The sequence below is a fragment of the Sminthopsis crassicaudata genome, chromosome 2, assembly GCF_048593235.1.
Source record: "Sminthopsis crassicaudata isolate SCR6 chromosome 2, ASM4859323v1, whole genome shotgun sequence".
Classification (NCBI taxonomy): Eukaryota; Metazoa; Chordata; class Mammalia; order Dasyuromorphia; family Dasyuridae; genus Sminthopsis; species Sminthopsis crassicaudata.
Window position 1 is genome coordinate 123150241 of NC_133618.1, and position 26241 is coordinate 123176481.

A 26241-nucleotide genomic window follows, 5' to 3' on the forward strand; every position below is an offset into this window, starting at 1 on the left:
AGGGTCATCCTCCAGGCTTTGATGAGCTCATTGCTTTTCTGGGGCAGGAAGAAGATGAATTCATCGTGGAGGGATTATTGAACATCTTCTGGGGCCTGCGCCGGCCTATCCGTTTGCAGATGCAAGATGACAATGAACGGATCAGACCTCCTCCCTCCTCTTCCTCCTGGCACTCTGGTTGCAACCTGGGAGCCCATGGGTCAGTACTGTAGCAACCTCCTCTCAGGGGGATATCTCTGTGTATGTATATGATAAAGGCTTGGGTGGGGCAAGAAAGGGACTTGAATAGTTCTCCCAAATTTATGCATTCTTCTCTCTTCTCCCTGTCCATTCCTGGCATGGAGTTATGGCTAGAAAGTTGGACTTGGGGTCCTGAAGTCCAATGATTCTCCCTAACCATGACCTTATCTGTTCTTCTCTTTTTTCACCAATCTGTTCCCAAAATGATGTAGTGGATAGAAAGTTGGACTTAAAGTCAGGAAGTCCTGAATTCAAATCCCACCTCATATTTATTAATTAGGTGACCTTGGACAAGTCATAACTTCAGTGAATCTGTTTCCTTTTATGTAAAAATAAGGAGGTTAGGTTTGATGACTTCTATGGTGCCTTTCAAATATAAATCTGTGATCCTTTGTCTTTTGGGCTTTGTCAGGAGGATATGAGAAAGGAAAGAAGAAAAGGAAGTTATCATGGAAGTTGGAACACATCACTACTGTCCCCATTCACAAGCACTAACCTTGTTATAACCCAGTCTAGAACCAGTGTGCCTGGAGAGCTTAAGTCTGAATGAGAAGGCTCTGGTAGTAGCCCGGCCTAGGTCTATGTCAGCTCTGTCCCTGCCCACTTTTTTCTTTGATATTCCTTCTCTGTTGAGCTCCCCTGCTCTTCGTCCTCCACTTCTAGCAAGATGGAAATGAGGTCAGGAAATTTCCCTTATGGGAGATGTTCTTCAGAATGCTTTTATGGATTGCTCAGGAATTCATAGCTTCATCCTTAATTTTCCTTTTTAAAAATTTCATCCCCTAGACTACATGAAATATGTGCTTTTTGATCATGCTTTAAATATTCTCAAATGATATTTTTTCCCTCCTGACCTATTTCTTTTTTAGCTTCCTTAATGATTTTGAGTGTATTGCTCTGTTTTCTCCCATTCTCTCCATCCCCACTCCCACATGGCTTTGGGGAAAGATGACACAGTATGATCTGATATCATCAAGTCATAGGTCACCAAGAAGCTGCTTGATACCCAGCTTCCTTTTCTTCCAGCCCTGTGGGCTTTGTTTCAAAGAAGACGGAGAAATGTAAGAGACACGATTGTACCCACCGGGTGCTTGTCCATACTCTGTTTCCACAAGGCCTGATTTTTGCCAGGTGTTCTTTTTTTAAGATTCCAAAAAGCAGCCCCCAAATTATTAATCCCTCAGAGATGAAACCTCTCCAGGATGTCATCCTTCTGAACAAAGGAGCTCTGTGAGCATTTCCCCAAATAAACAACACAACCCAAAAGGACTCAGAGGCTCGACCACAGGCAACAAATTGGTTTTGTTCTCTGGCCCAGAGTTTGATGAAACGGGCAATTGTATTGCTGCAGATGTTGAGTACCAGAATCCCTTGTCTTTTCTGTAGGTGGCCTTCATCCTCAGGTGTTGGGAGTTGGGCCAGCCCAGTAGGAAGGTTCCCTACACTTCCTGCCACACACTAGTACCAGTCTGGTAGAACTGGTGAGAGAGCCAGAGCTTTGTCACCTCTGAAAAACCTAAGCAAGCCACACGACAGCTGCCTTACTGTGGGCTCAACTGGCCTCTCTGCTCTATTTGGCAAGCATTTATAAGACCTGCTATGCGCAAAAGTCCTAGAAAAATGAAGGCAAAAATGAAATAAGTCCATCAAGGAGCTCATAATCTGTCTATTTTGTCTCTTAGGTCTATAATGAAGCCCGTTACCATTCCAGATATTCAGATAACAGACACAGATGCAAGCCCTGGAAGTGACAGGAGGCTTAGCCCAACAGGTAAAACTTTGGGGAATTCAGAGGGATGGTCTCAGGGACAGGCCCATTAAGAGATGTAATACTTGTGTTTTACTGATTTTTTTTCTCTGAGTTTGACTTAGACTTGCTTGAGAAATAAATAGTTTCAGGCTTAGGGAAAATTGAAGGAGCCAGGATATATGAGTTTGCCCATAAAGGGGCAAGATTATGCAGAGAGCCAGAGTGTCTAGCTTCTATCTCAAATTATTCTCTCCATCTCTTCCCATTTCTACTCTCTTTTGTGACCCCAAGAATTGAAGAAATGGTCTTTTTTGGAGGGGATGGGGAGAAAGAATAGGTTAGGTTTGTTCAGGAAGTCAGCTTGAATCCTTGAGTGATGTTAATAATACCTGACATATATAATGACAGGTAACATTCTTATGGTACATAGTAAGTACCATGCACTGTGCTAAGTGTTTTACAAGTATTATCTCATTCGATCCTCTCAAAAACCCTGAGAAGTAAGAGATGTTATTATTCCCAGTATATACATGAGGAAACTGAGGCAAACCAAAATTAAGTGATGTCCTGCAGGTCACATTTGAACTCAGGTCTTCCGGAACCTAGGTCTAGCTGCATGATCTCATTTATTTATTTTTAAATAATAGCTTTTTATTTTCAAAATACATGCAATGATAGTTTTTAATATTCACCCTTGCAAAACCGTGTGTTCCATGTTTTTTACTTTCCCTTCCACCTCCATCTCCTAGACAGTAAGTAATCCAATATAGGTTAAATATAGTGATTTTTCTAAACATATTTCCATATTTATCATGCTGCATAAGAAAGTCAGATCAAAAAGGAAAAAAAGTGAAAAAGGAAAAAGAAGCAAGCAGACAACAACACTAGCAATAACAAAAATGTTGAAAATGCTGTGTTGTGATCTATAATCAGTCCCCAAAGTCCTTTCTTTGGGTGCAGATGACTTTATCCATCACATCTATTGGAATTGGCCTGAATTACCTCATTGCTGAAAAGAGGCACATCCATCACAGTTGATCACCTGATCTCACAGAATCATAACTTGATTACAAGCAAGGGTACAAGAAGTCATGTATTCCAATTCTTTCATTTTACTGTTAGATGTCATGTAGTAAATGAAAGTTGAACTAGGATTCAAACCCAAGGCTCCCAACTCCAAATCCATTTTTCTTTTGTCTACCCAAAGTTGTCCCTCCAATTCTCATAACAACCTAATGAGGGATTTTTTGGTTGCTTAAACGTTTCGGTCGTGTCTCACTTTTTATGGACCCATTTGGAGTTTTCTTGGCAGAGATACTGAAGTAGTTTGCTGTTTCTTTCTCCAGGTCATTTTACAGATGAGGAAATTGAGGCAAACAGTAAAGTGACTTGCCTAGAATCATACAACTAGTAAGTGTCTAAGGCTCTATCCAGTGAGGAAAATGAAGATTTACAAAGGTTAATGCATATTAACTATAACTCTGTAATTAAATTATAATTAGATATAATGCATAGGCTAATAAATAGCATAACTAGGATTCAAATTCAGACCTTTCCTGCTTAGGGGTGGGGACATGGCTAGGGGATAAGAGGTTGTAAGAGACAATCTCATTTCCCTTTTAGGGAGGGTGCAGGAGGAGCTATGTGCTGCTGAGCCACACATATGGGTTTGTAGCAAACACATCCTCTGCTTTTACTCAAACTCCAGAAAGCTTATATAATTTATGAGGAATATTCCCTGTTGAATGAGGATCCAATCAATTTAGAGAAATTCTCTAGTACAGAAGAGAGCCTGGGTTTCTAGTTCCCCAGATGCTATGACCATGTGGGATCCATTAGCCTAGAGAACTCTATGAAATGAATGAAAGGAGCTTCCCTCCACTCCCTTCTATTTTTTTCCTCCCTTCTTACCTTCTCTTCCCCTTCCCAAAACCTCTCCCTCCAGGCCAGACTAATAGGGATCTCTTTGTTCCTAATTTTCTCTTGTCTGTAGTTGAAAAAAATCTTGAATCAGTGAGTCTATTCTGAAGTAGTAGGGACTTGGGATCACAGTTAATATGTTCTTTATCTTGGCACTACTTTGACAATAAATAAAAAGTGATCTCTAGAGAAAGGCCTTACTTAAGCCAAAGGAATGACTAATTCCTTGTCTGCTTAATGAGAGTAAATTACTTATGGCTAGAGTCCACCTCGGGTAATGTTAAAAAGTCAGTAGAGAGTTCCTAAGAGTGGGAGCTATTGACTCAGCCCCTGGCACCTGCCTCCTTCAGGTGTCATTGAGGAAGATTGCCCATCATATCACCCCCCGGAGCCAACTTTGGTCCCACATGGGACTCTTCCTGTGGACTCTGAAACAGACTGGAGATGCTGGCGCAGTGGTTTCAAATCCCAACTGAGCTCTGGTAGTTTGATTCCAGCCCCTCTTGCTCTCCTTTTCTTTTTTCTTTTTCTTTTTTATTATGCTTCAATCTGTATTCAAACACAATCAGTTTCTTTTCTGGGTATGGATAGGATTTTTCGTCACAAATCTTTCAGAGTAGTGATGAATCATTGTACTACTGAGAATAGCAAAATCATTTACAGCTGGTCATCCTGGAACATTTTATTACTTTGTAAATGGTACATCTCGCTTCATTTGAGTTCATGGAGGACTTTCCAAGTTTTTTTCTGAGAGCATCCTGCTCATCATTTCCCACAGAACAATAATCTTCCATGACAGTTACATATTCCAATTTATTCAGCCATTTCCCAACTGATGGGCATCCTTTCACTCTCTTTTTCTAGAGGAGCTCCTTGACTGTTCTGTGGTAGTAGAATAACTCAGAATATTTATCTACCTGTTTATTCTCTTGGATAATAAATAAATGTTATAACTAAGGAAAATATTCTTCCCAGGGCCATTGGGAGCTGTAAACTCAGAAAAGTGGCAGAAAAGTTTCTTGAGACAATTAAGTAGCACAGTAGATAGAACACTGAGCTTGGAGTTAAGGAGATATGAGTTTAAATTCAGCCTCAGACACTAATTGTGTGATCCTGGGCAAGTCAATTAACCTTTACTTACCTCAGTTTCCTCATCTGTAAAAATGGCTATAATAATAATAACACACCTACGTCACAGGCGTCAGGATTAAATTAAATAATAAGTGCAAACTTTAAACACTATAAACACTAGCTATTATTATTAGTAAGGAGAAGAAATACAAGAACTGATTCTGGTTGATTGGATAAAAGGAAGTTATGAAAGATTGGATCCTATTTACTTCTAGAGCTAAGTCAGATACATGAATTCTAATAATGTTCCAGTGTTTAGAGCTGTAATAAATCCTGGCAGGCATCAAATCCTGACCTACTTGTGGACTTAGAGAATAAGTGTCGGAGATAGAATTTGTATCCAGATCTTTTTATTCTAGAGATCTTCCAAGTGCATGATGTTGTCTCTAGTATTGAAGTAAATCCATCTAAGTTCAGAGATATCTTTTTACCAGCTTGATTATAAGACTTGTCACTTTAAAGGGCAGACCTGTGATATCTTTGGATCTCAGTTGTAGTTTTTGGTTTAAACCAGTGGTTTCATGGGTCAAGGACTCGAGTACTCAAAGGGAAAGGTACCTCTTGTAAGGTAGCTTGATAATTTATAGTCTTAGATATTTGGGACACTGTGAGAATAATTCCCAATGTATGTTAAGAGGCAAGACTTGAACTCAGCACTTCTTGGCTTTGGAGCCAATTTTCTATTTACTATGTCAAGTTATCTCTTAAGTCAAATTTCAAGAAGAAAAATCAGTGTAAAGAGGATTTTGTGTGTGGTCCCAAGAACTTTATGGAGGTAGTGGGCAATGAACTGTGCTTTGAGGGAAGGGTACCTCAACAGATGGTGATGGGAAAAATTCACAAAAAAAGAATGGAGTGAAGAAATAAGGACAAAGGACATAAAAGGGTAGGTCACAAGGGGAATAGAGGTTTGTCTAATTTATCTGTGGAAGGAAATAGTATGAAATGATACTGGAAAAAGAGATTAGAATCAGAGCATGGATGCCAGAATCAGTTTAAGCTCCTGAATTGCAGGAGCCCCTCATGTTTCAAGATTTGGAGGAAGAGATCCCAGCTCAGGGGACAGAAGGAATGGACAGAGGCAGGAGGATAGCCATGGAAATAACAGCTAGCAGAGTGCTTTCCATGGATCCTGCAAAGTAGTTATTATTGATTTGAGCTCAAATTTTTTTGGTTCCAAGTTCAGGACTTAATCTATTGTACCACCATCTAGCTGCTTACAAAGAAGCTTTTGAAAAGCAGGAGTGGTTCCTTTCATAATTTCTTGAGACTTTTGGACAAAAAGAGATGTCTAGGAGCTGTCAGTGTAGTTTTTATTAGGGCATTTTGAAAATGGGGCCAGTGGCCAACCATGGTTGTGACTGGGTGAAGATGATGGTCTCTAGTTGAGAATGGATCCATAGGTGAGATTCATAATCTATCATTTTCCTTCCAGGGACCAGAGACCTGAAGCCTCTACAAGAAGACACCCCTCAGCTGATGAGGACACACAGTGATGTTGGGGTTCGGCGCCGTGGCAATGTGCGCACCCCAAGTGACCAGCGACGCATCAAGCGGCACCGTTTCTCCATCAATGGCCACTACTACAACCATAAGGTAGAGTGGAAGAGTAGACAGGGAGAAGGGAGCCTCATCTCTTAAGACATGGGGTAGCTATAGTCAGGGCTGTGGATGGATGGTCCACTTCAAAGGAAGAAGAGCATGGGGTAGGATAAAACATCTCAGGGAGGTGACATACTGACTTCCTGAATTTTGGGTTGGTGGGATGGTTAGGAGTAGATGTAACTGCTGATCAGGTTGGCTAAGGAATGAAACTAGCCCTAGTTACCCTTGGCATACATGCGTGCAGAAGTCTCCAGTTTATGGGTAATTGGGCATGTTTAGTAAGGTGTCCTCCAAAACCATCAGTGCTTTGTAAAACCCACATTTACATATTATCCCCTTGTGCCAATCCCTGTACAAGATAAGGGTTTATGGAGGGACACATATGGGACGGGTTTGCATGAAATAAAGTGAAAAAGGCAATGAAGGGCAAATGATTCAGAACTGAGAGTCAGCCCCTGAAAACCAGCCCCTTTTATCTCCTCTATTAAAAAAAGTACCGCTCAAGAAGCCCACCTTATAGTAAATAGTCACAGAATGGTGTGTTTTACATTCAAAAGAGAAGGATGGTCTCTGTTTGTTCTTCCTTTGGGATGATCAACAAATCCCTAGTCACCACTAGGACGGGATATTAAAGTTAGTGCTTTTTTGGCTCTCTAGAGCTCCTGTAAAAAGCAAGCCACATAAGAAATCTGTATTTCCAGAATGAATAAAGCTTCTATAGTTTCTTTGTTAACTGTAGATTTCTCCCTCCAGGATGTGACAATAGGGAGAAGCAGCAGTCTGCACAGCCATTTGTCTGCATCACAAACATTTAAATTTCAAGGTGGTCTCTTGAAGTCTCTTAGGCTTGGCCTGGTTCCCCTGGCTCTGTGGGAGACCAGAGGGATTGCCCAGAAAGCCCTGGTCAATAGAGCATTGCCTCAAGATTCTAGAGCTTTTTTTCTTCCTCCTCCTCTTCTTCTTCTTCCTCCTCCTCCTCCTTCTCCCATCAGGGGACTCTAATGAGAACTGCAATAGTGTGTTCTTCTGTTGGTAGACATCTGTGTTCACCCCAGCCTATGGTTCCATCACCAATGTCAGGATTAACAGCACCATGACAACGCCTCAGGTCCTTAAGCTCCTACTCAATAAATTTAAGGTAAGTGGTCTAAAAGAATTGCCCTGACCAGCAGCCTCTGGGAATACTAGATGGCTGATAATATGTGTGCAGAATAAGGCTCATGGAATTGTTTTAGCATGTATTATGGCAGTGGTAGGTTTGCCAAGAGAAATACTCATGGGTAGAGTCAGGGCAATAGCCAAACAGTTTTCTCTAAAGGCAGGGAGAGTGGAATCCATAAGTATGAGAAATTAGAGTCAAAACATTGTGATTTGACTCTCTGATCTAGAAAGAAAGGAAACAAGCATTTATTAAAACCCCATGACAAACCCTATGCTAAGTGCTTTACAATTATTATCTTATTTGATCACACTATGAGGGAGGTATTGTTATGAGCCCTACTTTACTGTTGAGGAAACTGAGGCAAACAGTTTCAATGACTTACTAGGGTCACAAAACCAAGGTTAGATTTGAACCCAAATGTTCCTTACTGAGTTCAAAGCTGGCCTTGGGACGCTTTCTAGCTGTGTGATCTTGGACAAGTCACAGGAAGGGAGAGGGGAGAGGTGAAGTGAGGGAGGGGAGGGGAGAGATATAGTTACTACTTCATAGATGTAATGATCCAGCAAAGGAGACAGAGGAGCAATTGGCCATATAGAACGAGAGATTTGAAAAACCAGAGAAGAAAGTTATTAGAAGAAGAGGGTGGATAATATGTCAAATCCAGCAGATAGGTTGAGGAGGATGAGAATGGAGAAAAGAATATCAGATTTGATGATTGCAGGATCACTGCTGAGTGATGAGATTGGGATCCAGATTGCAGAGTTGAGGAGTGAAAGGAGAGGAAGTGTACAGAGAGCTTTTTTCAAGTACACCTGTAGAAATGGAGAAAAACTATAGTACAATAGCTTGAGAGGATGATAGAATCTAGTAAAGATTTTTAAAGATGGATATGTTTGAAGGTAGTAGGAAAAGTATCAGTTGATAGGGAAAAGATGATTGAGGTTGTTGGAGAATATAGGAGGGGGATAAGATCAAGTATATACATGTAGATGAGAAAACTGTCTGAGACTGGGGAAAGGAGAGAATAGGGAAATGTTAAGGGTTTTTGACATGAAGAGAATAGAAGAAGATGGAATTCAAATCAAAGGGTTTCATAAAAAAACTAACAGTATATGATATGTTCTTATTAAATACATGATTGATTAAGAACCCTTCTGGATAACATTTGCTTTGTTTCTAGATTGAGAATTCTGCTGAAGAATTTGCTTTATATATCGTTCATACTAGTGGAGGTAAGCTTGAAAATGTTTGTAATTCAACTTTTTAAAAGTATCATTTCTTACTTCACTAATGATTACTTATAGATGACTTTTTACATAAGACTACATCCAAGCCCTTACTTAGGGACTTGTCTTTTTGAGCTCCTTAATAGGAACAAGTCTTTGTTCTATATTTGTAGATCTGGCCATGTTACCTCTTAGCTCAAAGATTTTAAGCCAGAGAAGCAGCCCTAGTGAAAGACAGCTGGGGATGCCATCCAAGCTCCAGGCCCCTGGCTGTAGAATGGCTCAGGATTCCAGAGTAGAAGTTTAGGGAAGAGGCACTGTGGGAGGCAAACTCTCTGCATGATTTCCACCTTGCACCCCTTACCTGTCTGTTACCCAAAGAATCGTACTTGTCCAAAAGGGGAGGAAAATGTAGGAGAATAACCACAGGCTTGAACAAAGTAGGCTGCTCTGTTAGAGTCTAGGTAAAGCTCCCACTCTGTTCTTTAGAATTTAGAGTCCTCCCCATTGTGGTCCTCTTTTATCTTTCCAGCTTTTTCTTGTATTTTCCCCATTCTGTGCAGTCTATAATGCTACCCAAATGGGCAATTCTCTACCCTCCTTCCTCCAGACAGGAGTAGTGTTTTCCCATCTCTGTGCCTTTGCTCAAGCTGTATCCTATAAATAGAATGTCATCTTTTTTTTTGTCTGCTTTTCCATGTTAAATTCCTCCAACTTATATCCTAGCCCTCAGGATCACAGGGTCATAGACTCTCACAGAATTTCACAGAATCAGAAAGGATATGAGACAGCCCATATATAAGTTAGTATTTATAAAGCACTTTACATAAGTTTTTTTTTTATTTGATCCTCACAATAGACCAAGAAATTGGGTGCTATTATTGTCTCTCAGAAGAGATTTTGTCAGAGGCAGAATTTGAACTCAGGTCTTCCTGTCAGAGGCAGAATTTGAACTCAAGTCTTCCTGACCTGACTAGTCACTAACTACTATGCAGCATATCCCTCAAACAGCCATCAGCTGTGCTCTAATCTTCCCCTACAAAGATTATCCTCTCTTGTAGGAAAAATTAAAGTCTAGTGGCCCCACCATCTGTCATAAGCTATCATTTCCCCATACACTCTGAACAATATTATAGCTTTAGGAAACAAACAAATAACCCTTTAGTTGTCCTTAGCTTTCTTCATCAACCTTCCTTCCTTCTGAGCTTTATTTTGTTTGATGTTATTCTCCCAAGACTTTGCCATATTTTTCTTTGCATTTGTCCTCTATTACTTGTTCTTCTTTTTGACTTTTGTGTATGTTTTTAAAAAATTTATATTGTTTATTGAGTTTCTTGTGCATCCGTATCAGTCTTTTTAAATAGTTTCCCCTAAATAATCTTCCCCTCTCCCTAATGATCTCCCCCCCACCTCATCCCTCCCTTAGCATTTTGTTTTGTCTTACTCTGATGCACTTAATGTGAGGTTCCAAAAATGTTTTGAGTCCAAGTAGCATCTTTGGAATATGACTCTCCAACACTGTATATTCTAGCTACTTGTGTATGAATTTTTATCTCCTAAGTAAATTTCTCAAAGATTTTCTTTTAACATTTAACCTGTTTAAACATAGTATGCTGCATATACAAGGCATTTGATAAATGTTTATTGAAATGGATTGGGTTTGATTTTGGAAAATAGCCCAAATTTCCTAGGAATGAAATCAAGCTGGGGAAGAACATTTGGGATCAGATGTAAAATTATGATTATAAACTATTGGGATTGATTTTTTTTGTATGCCTCATAGAAAATCTTTGAGGACAGTGGCCAAGGAGGAGATGGAACATTTTGAACCCTGCTAGCAGTGGAGTATGCTTTTTTTCAAAATCACAGAATTTCACAGAATCAGAAGGGGTTACCTTTTTTCACAGATTACCCTGGGGATTGCCAGAATCCCCTTTGGCTATTTAAATAGAGGATTGAGATCCTAGGGATACAACTCTGGATTTAGTATCAGAGGGCATGAGTTGGAATCCCAACTCTACACTTTTTTTTTTGGTTTCTTTTTTTTTTTTTTTTTTTTTTTTTCATCTGTAAAACTGTAGGTTGGATAGTGAGTTTCTTACATTTCTAAGAACCTTTGGTTATATGTCATTGTTTTATAAGTCAAGTCAGCAAGCATTAATTAAGTGCTTGCAGTATGCCAGGCACCATGCAAAGTACTAGAGATATAAAAATTGATTTTAAAAAATGTCATTTACCTTCAAGGAATTCACAATCTAATGGAAAAGACATTAAATACATAGAAAAATATAGACCAAATAGATGGAAGGAATCTCAGAAATTGAGCTTCATTACTCCATGATCAGATTATTACATTAGCTAATAATGATGATAATGATAATAGATAATGTTTTTATATTACTTTAAGATTTACAAGGTACTTCATACATATGATCTCATTTGATACTCATAACAACACAACGAAGTTGGTGCTATTATAATCCCCATTTTGTTGTTGTTCACTCATTTCTTTTCATGACCCCATTTGGGATGTTCTTCGTAAAGAGACTGGAATGGTTTGCCATTTCCTCTTCCAGCTCATTTTACAGATGAGGAAACTGAGGCAAATAGGGTAAGTGACTTGCCCAGGGCCAGGCCCAGATTGTCCTAAGTCGGCACGAATACCCCAGAGTCAAAGTTAGCTATGGGAAAATGAGAAAGTGGTACTGACCTAAGAAACTTTGTGCTCAGAGGTTTGACTGGCTTGTGATTATCTGTTCCAGAGAAACAGAAGCTAAAGGTCACAGATTACCCCCTGATTGCCAGGATCCTCCAAGGCCCGTGCGAACAGGTCTCTAAAGTCTTCCTTATGGAGAAGGACCAAGTGGAAGAGGTCACCTACGATGTGAGTTACCTTTGCACAGGCCATCTGATCTCTGCAGTGTCACAGGCTTTTGTTTCAGGCCCGGGTTTATGCAGCCATGGGTTTTGAGGAATGATTTTTTTTCTTGACTATCTCCTCCCTCCCATTCTCGTAACATTTGTAAGTTAGGTAGCTCACAGGGCTGAAGACCAAAAAGAAAGGGGGAATCAGGTAGGTGAGTATATGGGATAGAAGAGTTGTCTTAGAAAGAATCCTAGAATTCAAAACTGGAAGGGATCCTTGAGGTTCACAAGTCTAATTACTTGTAACTGGGATCAAAAAAAGTTGTTAATTGCCCAGTGTCACTTAGATAACAAATAGTAAAGCCAGGATTTGAATACAGGACCTTTGATTTCAGAATCTTCTTCCTAGCGCATTGTATTGCCTTATGAAGGAAATTAGAACAATTCTTCCCATCTACCATTGTGGTTGATGAAAAAAAACGGAGAGAAGAAGAACAAAGGGTAGGGGGACATTTAAAGGCCATCTCTTGCTTAAAAATGGGAGAATAGATTTAAAGTAGCAAAAGATGAGTCAGGGAGTTTTTCTCTACTTCCAAGAAAAATACTCTGTGTGTGTATGTGCATACATACCTATTTATGTGTATACATATACATATATAATGATATACACAAACATACTCCCACATATATATATGTATGATATATACATGTGCTGTATATATAGGCATATCCTTATGTGTGTATACATATATATTATATGCACACATACACAGAGATATGTGCTATATATATACATACCATATTTGTGTGCATATATATGTAAATCCATACATGTGCATACATATGTAATACTTATATATTATGCAGATATATGCTGATATATAGTACGTACCATATATGTACACACCTACACAATGTGTTATATACATACACATGCATACCTATGTGTATATGTATATACATACACATACATGTGTGTACATATATAATCTATGCATTCATGCAGGTGCTGTATATATATACCTCTATTCACACACACATACATTACATATATATACACACAAACATATGTGTATGGTATAGATAGACACATACTATATGACATGCATTATATAATACACTTATGCTGTATATCTACATACTATATAGAACATACACATATATACAGCCATATGAGTGCATACCACATACATATATAATATTATATATACATATATACACGTATATACTCACAACCCCCACATATATACACACAAATCCATTTCCATATATACATGTATAACATTATGTGCACACACATATATACCAGTTTTCTAAGGAAGGATTGTTCCCAAGGACGGCTAAAAGTTCTTTTACCCACTGCATTTGAGCTTGTGAACAAGCCCTCCTCGACATTTTTAGCAGCCATCCACCCCTGAGCAGAATGAACAGAGCACAGGCTGTGCTTCGGTTGGGGTTGGAGCGAGCTGAGGAGAACAGCCTCAGGCTCTAGAACAGGATCCCATGCATCTTGAGGACCTCCCAGCCAGAATGGCTCTTTGCGTGTTTATCACGTAATTCCGCGTAACTGACTTCTCTTTGACAGACCCTTTGGCACTAGGTGCTCTCTAAGTCTTTCCAGATCTCCCTTGTCGGAGTCCAGACGTGGACTCCAGAGAGATCCTGTCTCAGGGGACTGCCGATTCTCCTCGGACCACGGCCTGTCCCATTGGCAGGTGAGCCCAGTGCTGGATGTGTCAGTTCCGTGAAGCTGTCAAGCTCTCGGAGAATGAGGAGCAGAACAGAAGTCAGTTTACGTGCTGTTTATCCTTCTGAGATGGTTCACTCTGCTGGGCTGTCAGTGGCAGAATTGGGCCCTGGGGATCCATCTTCACAGCAGTGATCCACAGCCAGCTCCAGGGGAATGTTCATTGTTTAGCTGATGAAAGAATCCAAAGCGATGCTGGCCTGGGCCACGAGTTTGGCTCATAGAGATGCTTTTGGAAAATAGTTGGCTTTTGCCCCCTGGTGTCCATCCTGAGACATAGAAGCAGAAAATTTCCTAAAGCCAATGTTCATGTTTCCTTCCTTTGTCTTTTGGGAATTCCACTGAAATCCCTTTCTGAATATTCATGGTAATGTGGAGGTGGCTCAGGGCTCTTGAAAGCCGGGCTGGGAAAGCATAAGCTCCTCCACACTGGACAGATATTCATTATGGGCCTAAGATGGACTATGTATTGGTTGTGGAAGGACCAGCCTGACTCAGGCAAGGCCACAGGATGACGGCCACAACAACTCATGATATTTTCTATTAAGGTTTGTTTAAGGGGTGAGGGTAGAGAGGGAGAGAGAAGGACCCCAGCTTTTTAGTGGGGAGGCTTGAAGTTGAGTGGCTGTTGTGGTAGAAAGAGCACTGGATTTGGAGAGAATTTGGAAGGGCTGGTTTTCAAGCTCTGCTGTGCTGACTTACAATAGGACTTTAAGCCAATTTCTTCCCCTCTCCAGGTTTCATTTTACTCATGTGTAAAATGAGGGGATTGAATTGAATGGTCTCTATAGTCCTTTCTAGCTTTAAATTGCATGAACCTATGAAATCCCAGATTTTTCAAGTGTTAGGATTTTACCTGGGAACTTGGATGGGGTTGAGTTGTCCCTCATCCCTCAGGCCATACTTTGTTGTCATAGAATGGGAGGTGATCAAAGTATACGGAGTGCTTCCTCACAGTGGACACCCATCTCTTAGTTTACATTTCACAAAGATTAAGGATCCTAATTTCTATGATTTGCTGTTTTACCCAATCATTCTTTAGTATAAGATTATTTAGTTTCCAATTATTTTTTGGTCTGTTTTCCCCTGGCTTTTTATTAAATGTTATTTTGATTGCATTATGGTCTGAAAAGGATGCATTTACTATTTCTGCCTTACTGCATTTGATTTTGAGGTTTTTATGCCCTAGTATATGATCAATTTTTGTATAGGTTCCATGAACTGCTGAGAAGAAAGTATATTCCTTTCTGTCTCCATTTAGCTTTCGCCAAAGATCTATCATATCAAACTTTTCTAGTATTCTATTTACCTCTTTGACTTCTTTCTTATTTATTTTGTGGTTTGATTTATCTAATTCTGAGAGTGCAAGGTTGAGATCTCCCGCTATTATAGTTTTGCTATCTATTTCCTCTTGCAGCTCTCTTAATTTCTCTTTTAAGAATTTAGATGCTGCACCACTTGGTGCATATATGTTTAATATTGATACTGCTTCATTATTGATGCTGCCCTTTAGTAGGATATAATGCCTTTCCTTATCTCTTTTAATTAGATCAATTTTTGTTTTTGCTTGATCTGAGATGAGGATGGCTACTCCTGCTTTTTTGGTTTTGCCTGAAGCATAATAGATTCTGCTCCACCCTTTTACTTTTAGTTTGAATGTCTCACCCTGTTTCAGGTGTGTCTCCTGTAAACAACATATAGTAGGAAGGATCCTAATTTCTATTAGGATCCTAAATTCTATTATAATCCCATGAGAGCTAAGCAGATATTATTCAAAATTTGCCATAGTTTACAAAAATTATTTTCCTGTGACCCATAACAATGAACCCTTTAACTTTTTGCTGGTCTGATCTTTGAAAAAACATACCCATTATGTCACTGAGCACAAGGTGAACCAAAAATAAGCTAGGATGTTCCAGACAATCCATTCTCACAAAAGTGACTCAATCTTGGGAGGAATCAGCCTTGGGCACAGGTAATAAGTGTTGTCCTTATTGCCCCTCATCCCATCTCTGAGGGAGAACTTTTGCTCCACCCTTCAGAGAGATGACAACCTGATTAAGGGATATTATGTTCTCTGTGTTTTCCTGTCTTGCCATCAGCAATTTGGAGGAAGATGCTTTGCTTTCATTTCAGAGTCAATGAGTCAGAAGAGAAATAAGGTACAAGATCAGGGGCTGTGACAGCTTAATGGAAGGGCAGTAGCTTGAAACTGTAATCTAAGAGGTGTTAAAAAGATTAGGAAGAGTAAAGCAATTTGTTTAAACATTGGGAGGAAGTCAGCCCAGGGGAATGTGTTAGAGCTAATGTGTTAACTGAGAAATTTTCCTTGTCAGATTTATCTCCTCCTCCCCTTCTTTCCTCTCACCTTTCCTACCCTTGTGGTTTGTTCATTCAGTCGTGTCTGATTGACCATGCTGTCTATGGGATTTTCTTAGCAAAAATACTGGAATGTTTTTCTATCTCTTTCTCTAGATTGAGATTAAGTGACTTGCCCTGGGTCATACTGATTATCTGAAACTAGATTTGAATTCAGCAAGATAAGTCTTTCTGACTTCCGGCCCAGTGCTCTATACACCGAGCCACCTAGCTGCTTCCTCTACCTACTCTTATATTCTTCCTTTGTTTTTGACTCCTGCACACAGGTAGCCCAGTACATAAAATTTGAAATGCCAGTCCTGAAGAGCTTCATTCAAAAACTCAAAGAGGAAGAAGACCGAGAAGTAAAGAAACTAATGCGCAAGTGAGTGCTCTGCCCCCCTGGGATGAGGGGTTGCTTTGATTCAGTGCTCTGTGGCCATGTGCACCTTCCAGGACAGGTCTTGGGGTGGCAAGGTTCTGGAGGTGTCTGAGGACAGTCCTTGACAGGAAAAATATATTAATTGAGATTTATTATTATATCAGTACCATAATTCACCATAAATATATAATAATTTACATTATTGTATTAGTTGAAATTCTCCAAACATTTTTCCCCGCAAGAATCTTGGGAAGTGATTCATGTGTTATAATCCTCATTTTAAGCTTTTTTCTCACTCTTTGAATGGATCAATGTCCCGTTTGAGGCAGATGTTCCTTGCACAAGTCACTCATGCCTATGCCATTCTAGGCCTGTGACAGTCATTGCTTCTTTCCCAGAGATTCTTCCCAACATGCTGAAGGCCTTCTTCAATAGTATCCTGGGATCCTAAATAAAAGATTCAGAATTGGGAGGGATATAGCACCATTAGGGATCGGAGCCCAAATTTTGCTCTTTTGACTCTAGGATGAATACCCTTTTCCCTTATCATGCTCTAGTTTTAGTTTATTCCCTCTGCTTACTTGAACCTGGGTATCTTAGGTCTTAACTATTAGAGGAATGACCTTTGCAAACTCTGACTGGGCTCTCCAGACACAAAAGAGAGACTGAAATGCAAAACATTTTATTCCTCATCTCAGTTTATCCCTTCCATTTAATTTGTTAGGGCTCTCTCTTATTCCCTTCTCCTATCTCCCAGCATCAAATTCCCCATCTTCCTGAATGAGCCTTCTTCATCTTGATGCAGGTTTTAGCATAGATCTGTGTCAAGAATGAGTGATTTGTCTTAATGTTCATTTTCCAGGCTTGCCTTCCATGTACCCATCTAAAATAATCTTGTCTATTCTTGTCCATGACTGCATTAATTAAAGAAGTAAGCCCCCAGCAATGTCTCTTTTCTTGGAATGATTAACAAGCAAGAGAGGGGGTGTTTATATGTGGAAATGTAATGAAGGAAAAGATCTTGGGGAAAAGAGGAAAATCCCCTGAGTCAGGAATTCCACATGCCAGGAGTTAAGCTGTTTTAATAAGCAGTTAGGTAGGAGCAGGGATGCAGATCATAGCAGCAAACAAAGCTGATTCCTCCCAGAACTGAGTCACCTTTGTGAGACCGGATTGTCTGGAACATCTTACTTTATTTCTGTTCATCTTGTGCTCAGTGATACATTCAATGTAGTGTTTTTGTTTAAAGGCCGGACTAGCAAAGGACTGAGGGACTCATCACCTTGTGGGTCACAGGACAATATATTTTTTTATCCATAGTAGCTTTTGAATAACATCTGCTTAGGTCTAGTAAAGTTATGCTAAAATACAGGCTTCTTGAGGGAAGGGATTATTTTATCTTTGTTTTACTGTGTCTATTAGTACCTAACATAGTGTGTGGAACAAAGGGGTATTAATAAAGCACTATTGATTGACTGACTTATAATGATATTAGTAGAGGGAATACTACCCCACACTGATGAAATCTGGCATATCTTTGATTCCTTACAATGTTGTCTTTATCAGAGGGTTGCTCTAGACCGATAGTTCTCAAAAGTGTGGGCTGCTGTCCTTAAGATTCTAAAAGGGAGTCATAACTATTTTCATAATAATACTATATGCTATATACAACATTGTATATAGTATAATACAACAATAATACTATATACAATAATACATTTTAATTTCTAATATGAGCAACATCAGTAGACAGAACTCACATAAACAAAAGCCCAGGGAACAAAGAGACTATTTTTTTTTTTTTAAATATAAAGGAGTCCAGAGACTCCAAAATTTGAAAACTGTTCAACTAGACCTTCTTATAGTGAACTGCTGATTACAATATATTTCAGAAATGTCAGGAATGGAAGGGAATCTTAGAAATCATCTGGATCAGGCTTTCTTCACCTGGGGTCTGTGAACTTTATTTTTTCCAATGCTTGTTAGCTTTTTAAAAAATTTTTTATTAAAGATTTTTATTTTTCAAAACATAGGCATGGACAATTCTTCAACATTAGCCCTTGCAAAAAAACCCTGTGTTCCAATCCCCCTCTTCCTCCATGCCCTCCCCTAAATGGCAAGTAGTTCGATATATGTTAAACATGGTAGAAATATGTGTTAAATCCAATATATGTATACATATTTATACAATTATTGTGCTGCACAAGAAAAAAAAAAAGGAGCAAAATAAAATGCAAGCAAACAAGAAGAAGAAGAGTGAAAATGCCATGTTGTGTTCCACACTCTGTTCCCATAATCCTCTCTCTGGGTGTAGATGGCTCTCTTCATCACTGAACAGTTGGAACTGGTTTGAATCATCTCATTGTTGATGAGAGTCATGTCCATCAGAATTGATCATCATAAATCTTGTTGTTGTCATGTATAATGATCTCCTGGTTCTGCTCATTTGTGAACTTGTTTTTAGGGATATTTTAATAAGTATATTCCAGTATAAGTGGTTTCCTTGGTGACCCTTTGTATTTTATTTAATGTATTTAATAATATGATCCTGAAGAGTCTATGGGCTTCCCCACATTGGCCATAGGCATCCCTGATACAAAAATAGTTTTGTATAATAGATTTACTTCAAAATCTTGGATAGGGCAGTCCTAGAGTCAGAAGGACCTGAATAAAAAAGTGACCTAAGAGGCTTACTTAGCTGCCTTTTCCTGAGCAAATCACTTAATTGTTGTTTGCCTCAGTTTCCTCACCTGTAAAATGGCAATAATAATTGCATCTGTGAGGATAAAGTGAGATAATATCTGTAAAAGTTTCTCAACCTATAAAATGGTATGGAAATACTCATTATTATTATTTTACAGATTAAAAACCTTAAGGCTCAGGAAAGGTGGAATTATTTGCTTGTGGCCAGAGTCACTGTCAAAGGTGGGATTCGAACCAGTCTCTTTAGACCTCAAATTTGATTCTCTTTCTCTTTCTACTTCATAAGGAAATTTAACTCTAATTTGTCTCTAAGGTCCTGCCCTAGTTTGAATAAATCATGTTACCTTCCAGCTCTCCTTGGAAATTTAGGGATTAATTGAATTTAGCATTTTGCAGATTGCTGATGCCTCATGTTTTATTCCTTTTCACAGATATACAGTGCTCAGATTAATGATTGAACAAAGGTTAGAGGAGATAGCGGAAAGCCCAGCAACAATCTAAGCAGCCAGGTTGTGGCACTTCTGGAAACAGATGAGTCTTAAGCCTTTGCTTATATGAAGAAATCCTAAAATGGAGAAGGATGGAAGCCTCCTGATGGATCTTGAAAACCCCTTCCCCCAACCTGGAACTTTTTGAATACAAGTTACTCCCCTCATCTTGGACCTGGAAGCAGACACACCAGCAGACAACTCTTGGATACTCTTAATCCTTGCCTCTTTTCCTTCTCTGGGGAAGAATCTTGATTTATGGTGTCTAGAGGACTTCATTATGTGTATGTTTGTGGTGTGTATGTATGTACATTTGTGCACTTGTATGAGAGGGCATGTATGTGTGTACTTGGGATTGGTGAAGGAAGAGGGAGGAAGAGAGAAGTATGTGTCTGTTTGTGGGGAAAGTGGGGAAGGGTCTCTTTTTGAATATTCAGAGTATTTTCACATGCAATTTAAAAATTCCAAACAACCAGCAACGGGGCCATGAATCTGGTAGAAATGAATGCTTCAGACCAAGATGATGTATTCTGCCAGGGCCCCAGGATTAGTTAGGGCTCTTGATTAGAGGGGCTAGTTGTTCAGAGGCCATGGTTCCTACTGTTCTCCTTTTAAATGATGCTACCATTTGGGAATGGCATTTTAGCATTTAAAGATGATTTGGCGTCTTTACAAAGAACAGGAGGAAGTGTTGAAAGGCCGTGTGTCAGAATTCAAATCCAGGTTGAATGGCTCAAAACTCCATAGTTCTTTTCATGACTTTTCACAATTGCCTCTCCAGTAAGGGAGTGGCTGAAGTTGGGACCTCCACCTAGATCTAACAAACATGCAGAAATTGGCTAACGAACAAATCTTTGCAGGATTTCCTTTTTAAAAAACCTTTAAATTTAAATGTTTTCAATTAAAATATATTTCCTATACCTCCTACTCTCATTTCATTAAAAAGAAAAGAAAAAACAAAATCTTTGTAACAAATATATAATCATGAAAACCAATTCCCATACTGACAAGTTCTGGAAAATATTTCATTTTGTACCCTGAACTCACCACCGGTAGCATTCTTTACAAAATTCTTTTTGAGAGGAATGAGTCAGTGCCCACACTCCTGGTATGTCTGAAAGAACCAGGCAGAGGTTCACAGAGCTGGACAATGTAGCTGCCCATTTGACCACTGGTGTGATCCTTCCCATCAGGCTTGTTGCTTGGCAATTTTGTCTTTCCTGAAAACAAAAATGTCTGGAATGCATTATGGTGGTGATCCTAAATATGAAAGGAATTCCCTTTCCCTGCAATCAATCCACAGTTTTTACTGGGTCTTTGTGTAAATCGAGGAATGAACTAGCACATTCCTTCCTCCTCAGTAAGAAGGGCTTCCTCAGAACTTCTAGATACCAACCCCCATTTTTTAGCAGACCCTTGAATCTCATAGCTAGACAAATAAGGCAGACAGTTCAGGAATACATGTGAACAAATAGAATTTGGAGCAAAATATGGCCTGCTTGCTCCTCTGAGATTTCCCAAACCAGGGCTTTCTTTGAAATCACCAGTGCTTACATCACCAAGGTAGGACTCAAAGTCACTGAGCCTAGAGAGCCTGTGCTTCCAGCTGTATATAAAATCATAGACTTAGAGTGAGAAGCTCATTAGGGCCATCAAGTCTAATTCCTTTATTTCATAGATGAGGAAACTGAGATTCAAAGAGATTAGGACTTGCTTAAAGTCACATGAATAGTAACTGGCAAAACTAGAATTTGAACTCAGATTCTTTGATTCCAATTCAGCACCCCTTCCACTTATCATGCTAAGAAATACGAGGGGATACCTTGAATCTTCCAGGAACTTAGAATAAAGAAAGGGGCTCTTTTTAGCCAATCAAGGATTCCCCTCCTCCTTCTGTATTCCATTAGCAAGCTAGAAAACAGACTAGTCTTCAGTGATAAGAGTGGATACCCTTGCAAAGCCTATTTCCTTTTAGAATATTCTCCATGTCACAGCTTCTTGACCTTGGCTTGCTCTGTACTAAATGGACAGAGTGTTTCTATGAGGAAGGGCCTTCGGGCCCTCCCCCTTGATCCCCAAATAGAAGGTGATTATTTGCTTTGGGTGATAAAGGAAGGAAGCAGGAGAGGGCTTTGCCTCCTGTCACTCAGGGATCTCTTGGAGCTTTTGAGCTGAAACCACAGGTTTCAAGTGTAAGCTTCATTCTTTTAAAATCATTAATTGGTATTGACAGCACTTACTTGCCTCCCCTTTCCTAGTGATAAAAAAAAAAAAATCCTTCCCTAGCCTTTGCCCAGAAAGATAAAATTATGTGTGTGTGGCTAAGGCAACATTTTAAAATGACACTTGTGTATTTAAAATGTTTGTTGCTATGTGGGGACTTAGGATTAAGCTCGTTGAGCTCAATCCTCTCATTTAATACAGGAGGAAAATGGGGCCCAGAAAGGTTAACTGATTTGCCTAAAATCAGACAGGTAGTAACAGAGCTGGGGTTTCTTCCATTTTTTATTCTTTTTTTTTTTTTTTAGAAATCATAATGTTTTTTTATTTTTTTTTATTTTTTATAATACTATCCCTTGTATTCATTTTTCCAAATTATCCCCCCCTCCCTCTATTCCCTCCCCCCGATGACAGGCAATACCATACATTTTACATGTGTTACAATATAGTCTAAGTACAATACATGTGTGTGAATATCATTTTCTTGTTGCACAATAAACATTAGATTCCGAAGGTATAAGTAACCTGGGCAGACAGATATTAGTGCTAACAATTTACATTCACTTCCCAGTGTTTCTTCTCTGGGTGTAGCTACCTCTGTCCATCACTGATCAACTGGAAGTGAGTTGGATCTTCTTTATGTTGAAGATTTCCACTTCCATCAGAATACATCCTCGTACAGTATCATTGTTGAAGTGTACAGTGATCTTCTGGTTCTGCTCATTTCACTCAGCATCAGTTGATTTAAGTCTCTCCAGGCCTCTCTGTATTCCTCCTGCTGGTCATTTCTTACTGAGCAATAATATTCCATAACCTTCATATACCACAATTTACCCAACCATTCTCCAACTGATGGACATCCATTCATCTTCCAGTTTCTAGCTACAACAAAAAGAGCTGCCACAAACATTTTGGCACATACAGGTCCCTTTCCGCTCTTTAGTATTTCTTTGGGATATAAGCCCAGTAGTAGCGCTGCTGGGTCAAAGGGTATGCACAGTTTGATAACTTTTTGGGCATAGTTCCAGATTGCTCTCCAGAATGGTTGGATTCTTTCACAACTCCACCAACAATGTATCAGTGTCCCAGTTTTCCCACAGCCCCTCCAACATTCATCATTATTTGTTCCTGTCATCTTAGCCAATCTGACAGGTGTGTAGTGGTATCTCAGAGTGGTCTTAATTTGCATTTCTCTGATCAGTAGTGATTTGGAACACTCTTTCATGTGAGTGGATATAGTTTCAATTTCTTCCTCTGAGAATTGTCTGTTCATATCCTTTGACCATTTATCAATTGGAGAATGGTTCGGTTTCTTATAAATTAGGGTCAGTTCTCTATATATTTTGGAAATGAGACCTTTGTCAGAACCTTTGTTTTTAAAAATATTTTCCCAATTTGTTACTTCCCCATTCTTTATTCTATAGCATCGCTTCCTCAAAGAATCACAGACTCAAAAGATGGAAGGACTTGGAGCTCATTTCATGATCCCTCCACAGAATCGGCTCCCACCAGAATTATTGGAATGATGAGAAATCCCTAGAATACACAAACTGGTGGTGTTTCTTTTCTAAAGAGAAAATTACCAGATTTTAAACTTTTGTCTATAATCCAAATTAAAGTAAAATAGAGAATATACAGGAAGGCTTAGAAATGGGCTGTTACAAAAGTTCATTTGTAGTTGACGGTAGGGAACAGAGCTATTATAATAAGCAACATTTATGCAATGCTTTCAGGTTTACTAAGTTTTACATATAGTCTCTTATTTCATCCTCACAACAACAATTTTAGGAGGTAGGTACTGTTTTTAGTCTTGTTTTACAGATGAGGACACTAAGGCAGAAAGAAACTAAGGTGATTTCTCAAGGCCAGACAGCTAATAAGGGTCTGAGGCAGATTTTGAACTCAAGCTTCCCTAACCTCAAGTCTATACTATCATTGAACTTACCTAGCTCCCAGCCAAGTACCTACAGTACAGCTCGATTGTTCAGAATAAGACTCGATGGCCCTAATGAGCTTCTCACTCTAAGTCTATGATTTTATATACAGCTGGCTTTATTATTGGGTTTTGGAACTGGTTTGAGGACCATCTGGCATCTTTCTGTTTTGAGGAGCAACCAGTATTTTTAGAGAGGACAATTAGCCTGTAGAAAGAGCATTAACTTTGGACTTTGAATCCTGACCTTACCATTTAATAACTGTGTGTTCTTAGATCAGCTATGCTCTGACTTCCTTGGCCCCTGTAAAATTTCCCATAGAAATCAGAAGAATCTAGGTTTATCTATCACTAACTTATCTTTTTTTTTGGACACCACATCTGGGATGCCAAAATTGTTTGTGATTTAAACTTAGGATCCCATTAGCATTAACTATCATAAAGTTTTGTTTGATAGATTATTCCAAACCTCCCCATGTCCCACCACTCTCCCTTTTCCACTTCCCCAAAGTTCTAAAATATGTTTTATTAGAAATGGAAAGGAGAAGCAGAGGAATAAACACAGAACAGTAAACTTTTCCATTTGCTCTCATCCTGATTTTTAAATTGCCCATTTAGAAACTGTCTCAGCCATGTTATTCTTGCTGTAGGAAATTGGGCTATCAGTGTTGGCAGATGGCAAGGTGAGGGGGGGAATGTTTTGAGTCCTGCAAAGAGAACCAAGCTTTTCCCACCGGTATCATGTGAATTTTGATGCTTTGAAATGCTAAACTGATTTGTAGGGTTCTGCAGCTGTTTGCTGTGAGCCCTGAAATGTGGTTAAGATGAAAAGCAAGGTTTTTCTCCCCTTTTTTTCTTTTCTCCTGTTTTTTAAAAAATCCCTTCCTTTCATTTCTCCCTCTTTTTTTTTTTCTGTTTCTCAGTACCTGTATGTTTCTTTCTTAAAAGAGGATTCAACTTGCTTATAGGCTGATTTAATGAAAAGAAAAATCTTGAGCTCAGGTGGCAGACAAGGGACTGGGGCTCTTTCCACAGGTATTGATGAAAGAAGCACATGATGGTGCTAATCTGTGCTCACGTCACAGGGGAGGGCCTGTGGTTTGACTTGAATGACCAAGTTTTTAATGGGATGATGGAAGGGTTGGTATTAAGAAGATCAGGTAACACAAAACAGAATTAATTGTCCATGGGCACACTGCGTAGGGAGATTTTTTGCACATTAATAACACTGAACAACTAAGTTTTAACAAATATTAGAGGATGAGTTTGGTGGCTTGGTTACCTGGCTGGGTGTTGGGGTTGCTCCCTCCTTTGTTAAACCATTTTAAGACCATCACTCCCAGAGTGCAATTGTTCCTTCAAGGTCTATTGACGCCAAAAAGAAAGCTCTTTTATCCCCTCAACCAGAACTCAACAACAAAACTCTTGCTGTAGTAACTTAAACTGTGACCTATAAGTACAAACAATTATCTTGGCATACACATACTATCCTGTTCTCAGTGATCATTTTCTAAAGGATTAAGGCTTTTCTTAATCTTCTGATTGTGACTTAGTTTCAGTGGAGTGGATAGAATGGGGTGGGTAAAGACTGCCTAGAAAGTTATAGGTGTTGATGGAGAGAAGCTCTCTTCTAGAAAAAGCTTGGGGCCTTGAAGACATTAGTCATCTGGGAATGATGGCAGAAGACAGTAGGAATTCCTGGTGACCAAATACTGATTATGGGAAGTGGGGTGTAGTTAGTGGAAGGGAGAGATTGTTACTTTTTAAAAGTTTCTGAGGGAGAAAAAAGAGCTTTGGACTCTTAATTGAAAGTGAATATTTTAAATAAGGTTTTCCATGCAGCATTGTTAGGTCAGATGTTCCCTCTATGGTGGAGGGGACACTGAGAGCTACTTCCTTTCTCTGAGAGTAAAAGCAAGGAAGAGATGGCAAATTAGGATAATGAGCACAAATTTAAAGTACTTCCAATAGGACAGTCATCCAATCTGTAGGCATTCCTGTTTCTAAAGTTGACTTAGAAGTGGTTTCTCATGTCATTAATAATATTTTCCCTGGGCTCTCTCCATTCCTTTCCCCCCTTTAGCTTTGAAAATATCTTTTACTTATCTGTTATTTACATCTCAAAAATGGTACATGAACTTATAAAGTGACACTGCTTTTATTTCACTTTTTGTATTTTAAGCACAAGATTTGACACTGCCTCAGTTGGAAATGAACAGCGAATGTTAATGTTAACACATTGAAACAATCTGAAGCACACGATTTAGTCTTTAAATAAAGCACTTTGTGGAGAATGGTTCACTCAAGTCTTAGTTCTCCAACATGATCCTGCTTTGATGGTGAATTGGGCCTTGGGAAGTGGGTGGTTAGACGGGAGAAAATAGAGAAGGATGATTTTTTTTTCCAGTTCATAACCGTGGATTTCCTGTGGCCCTGAGGTATTAGACTAATAGGAACTGGTTTTAAAATCCAAACAATGGTTACTGAATCAAATTAAGGAAGTTAATTAAG

The 26241-nt window shown here is 39.2% G+C and overlaps 1 protein-coding gene across 5 annotated transcripts in view; it reads left to right on the forward strand.

The window, feature by feature from the left end:
- The window catches only part of RASSF2 (Ras association domain family member 2), a 76003-nt gene extending 49982 nt beyond the window's left edge, over positions 1-26021 (forward strand). For all 5 annotated transcript variants that reach the window (XM_074287161.1, XM_074287165.1, XM_074287164.1 and 2 more), the window contains 8 exons: positions 48-199; positions 1923-2011; positions 6477-6637; positions 7683-7784; positions 8989-9040; positions 11797-11918; positions 16292-16389; positions 19521-26021. In XM_074287161.1, the coding sequence (XP_074143262.1) occupies positions 48-199; positions 1923-2011; positions 6477-6637; positions 7683-7784; positions 8989-9040; positions 11797-11918; positions 16292-16389; positions 19521-19590 (846 nt within the window). In that variant the 3' untranslated portion in view covers positions 19591-26021. The remainder of the gene's footprint in view (positions 1-47; positions 200-1922; positions 2012-6476; positions 6638-7682; positions 7785-8988; positions 9041-11796; positions 11919-16291; positions 16390-19520) is intronic.
- The last annotated feature ends 220 nt before the right edge of the window (positions 26022-26241 follow it).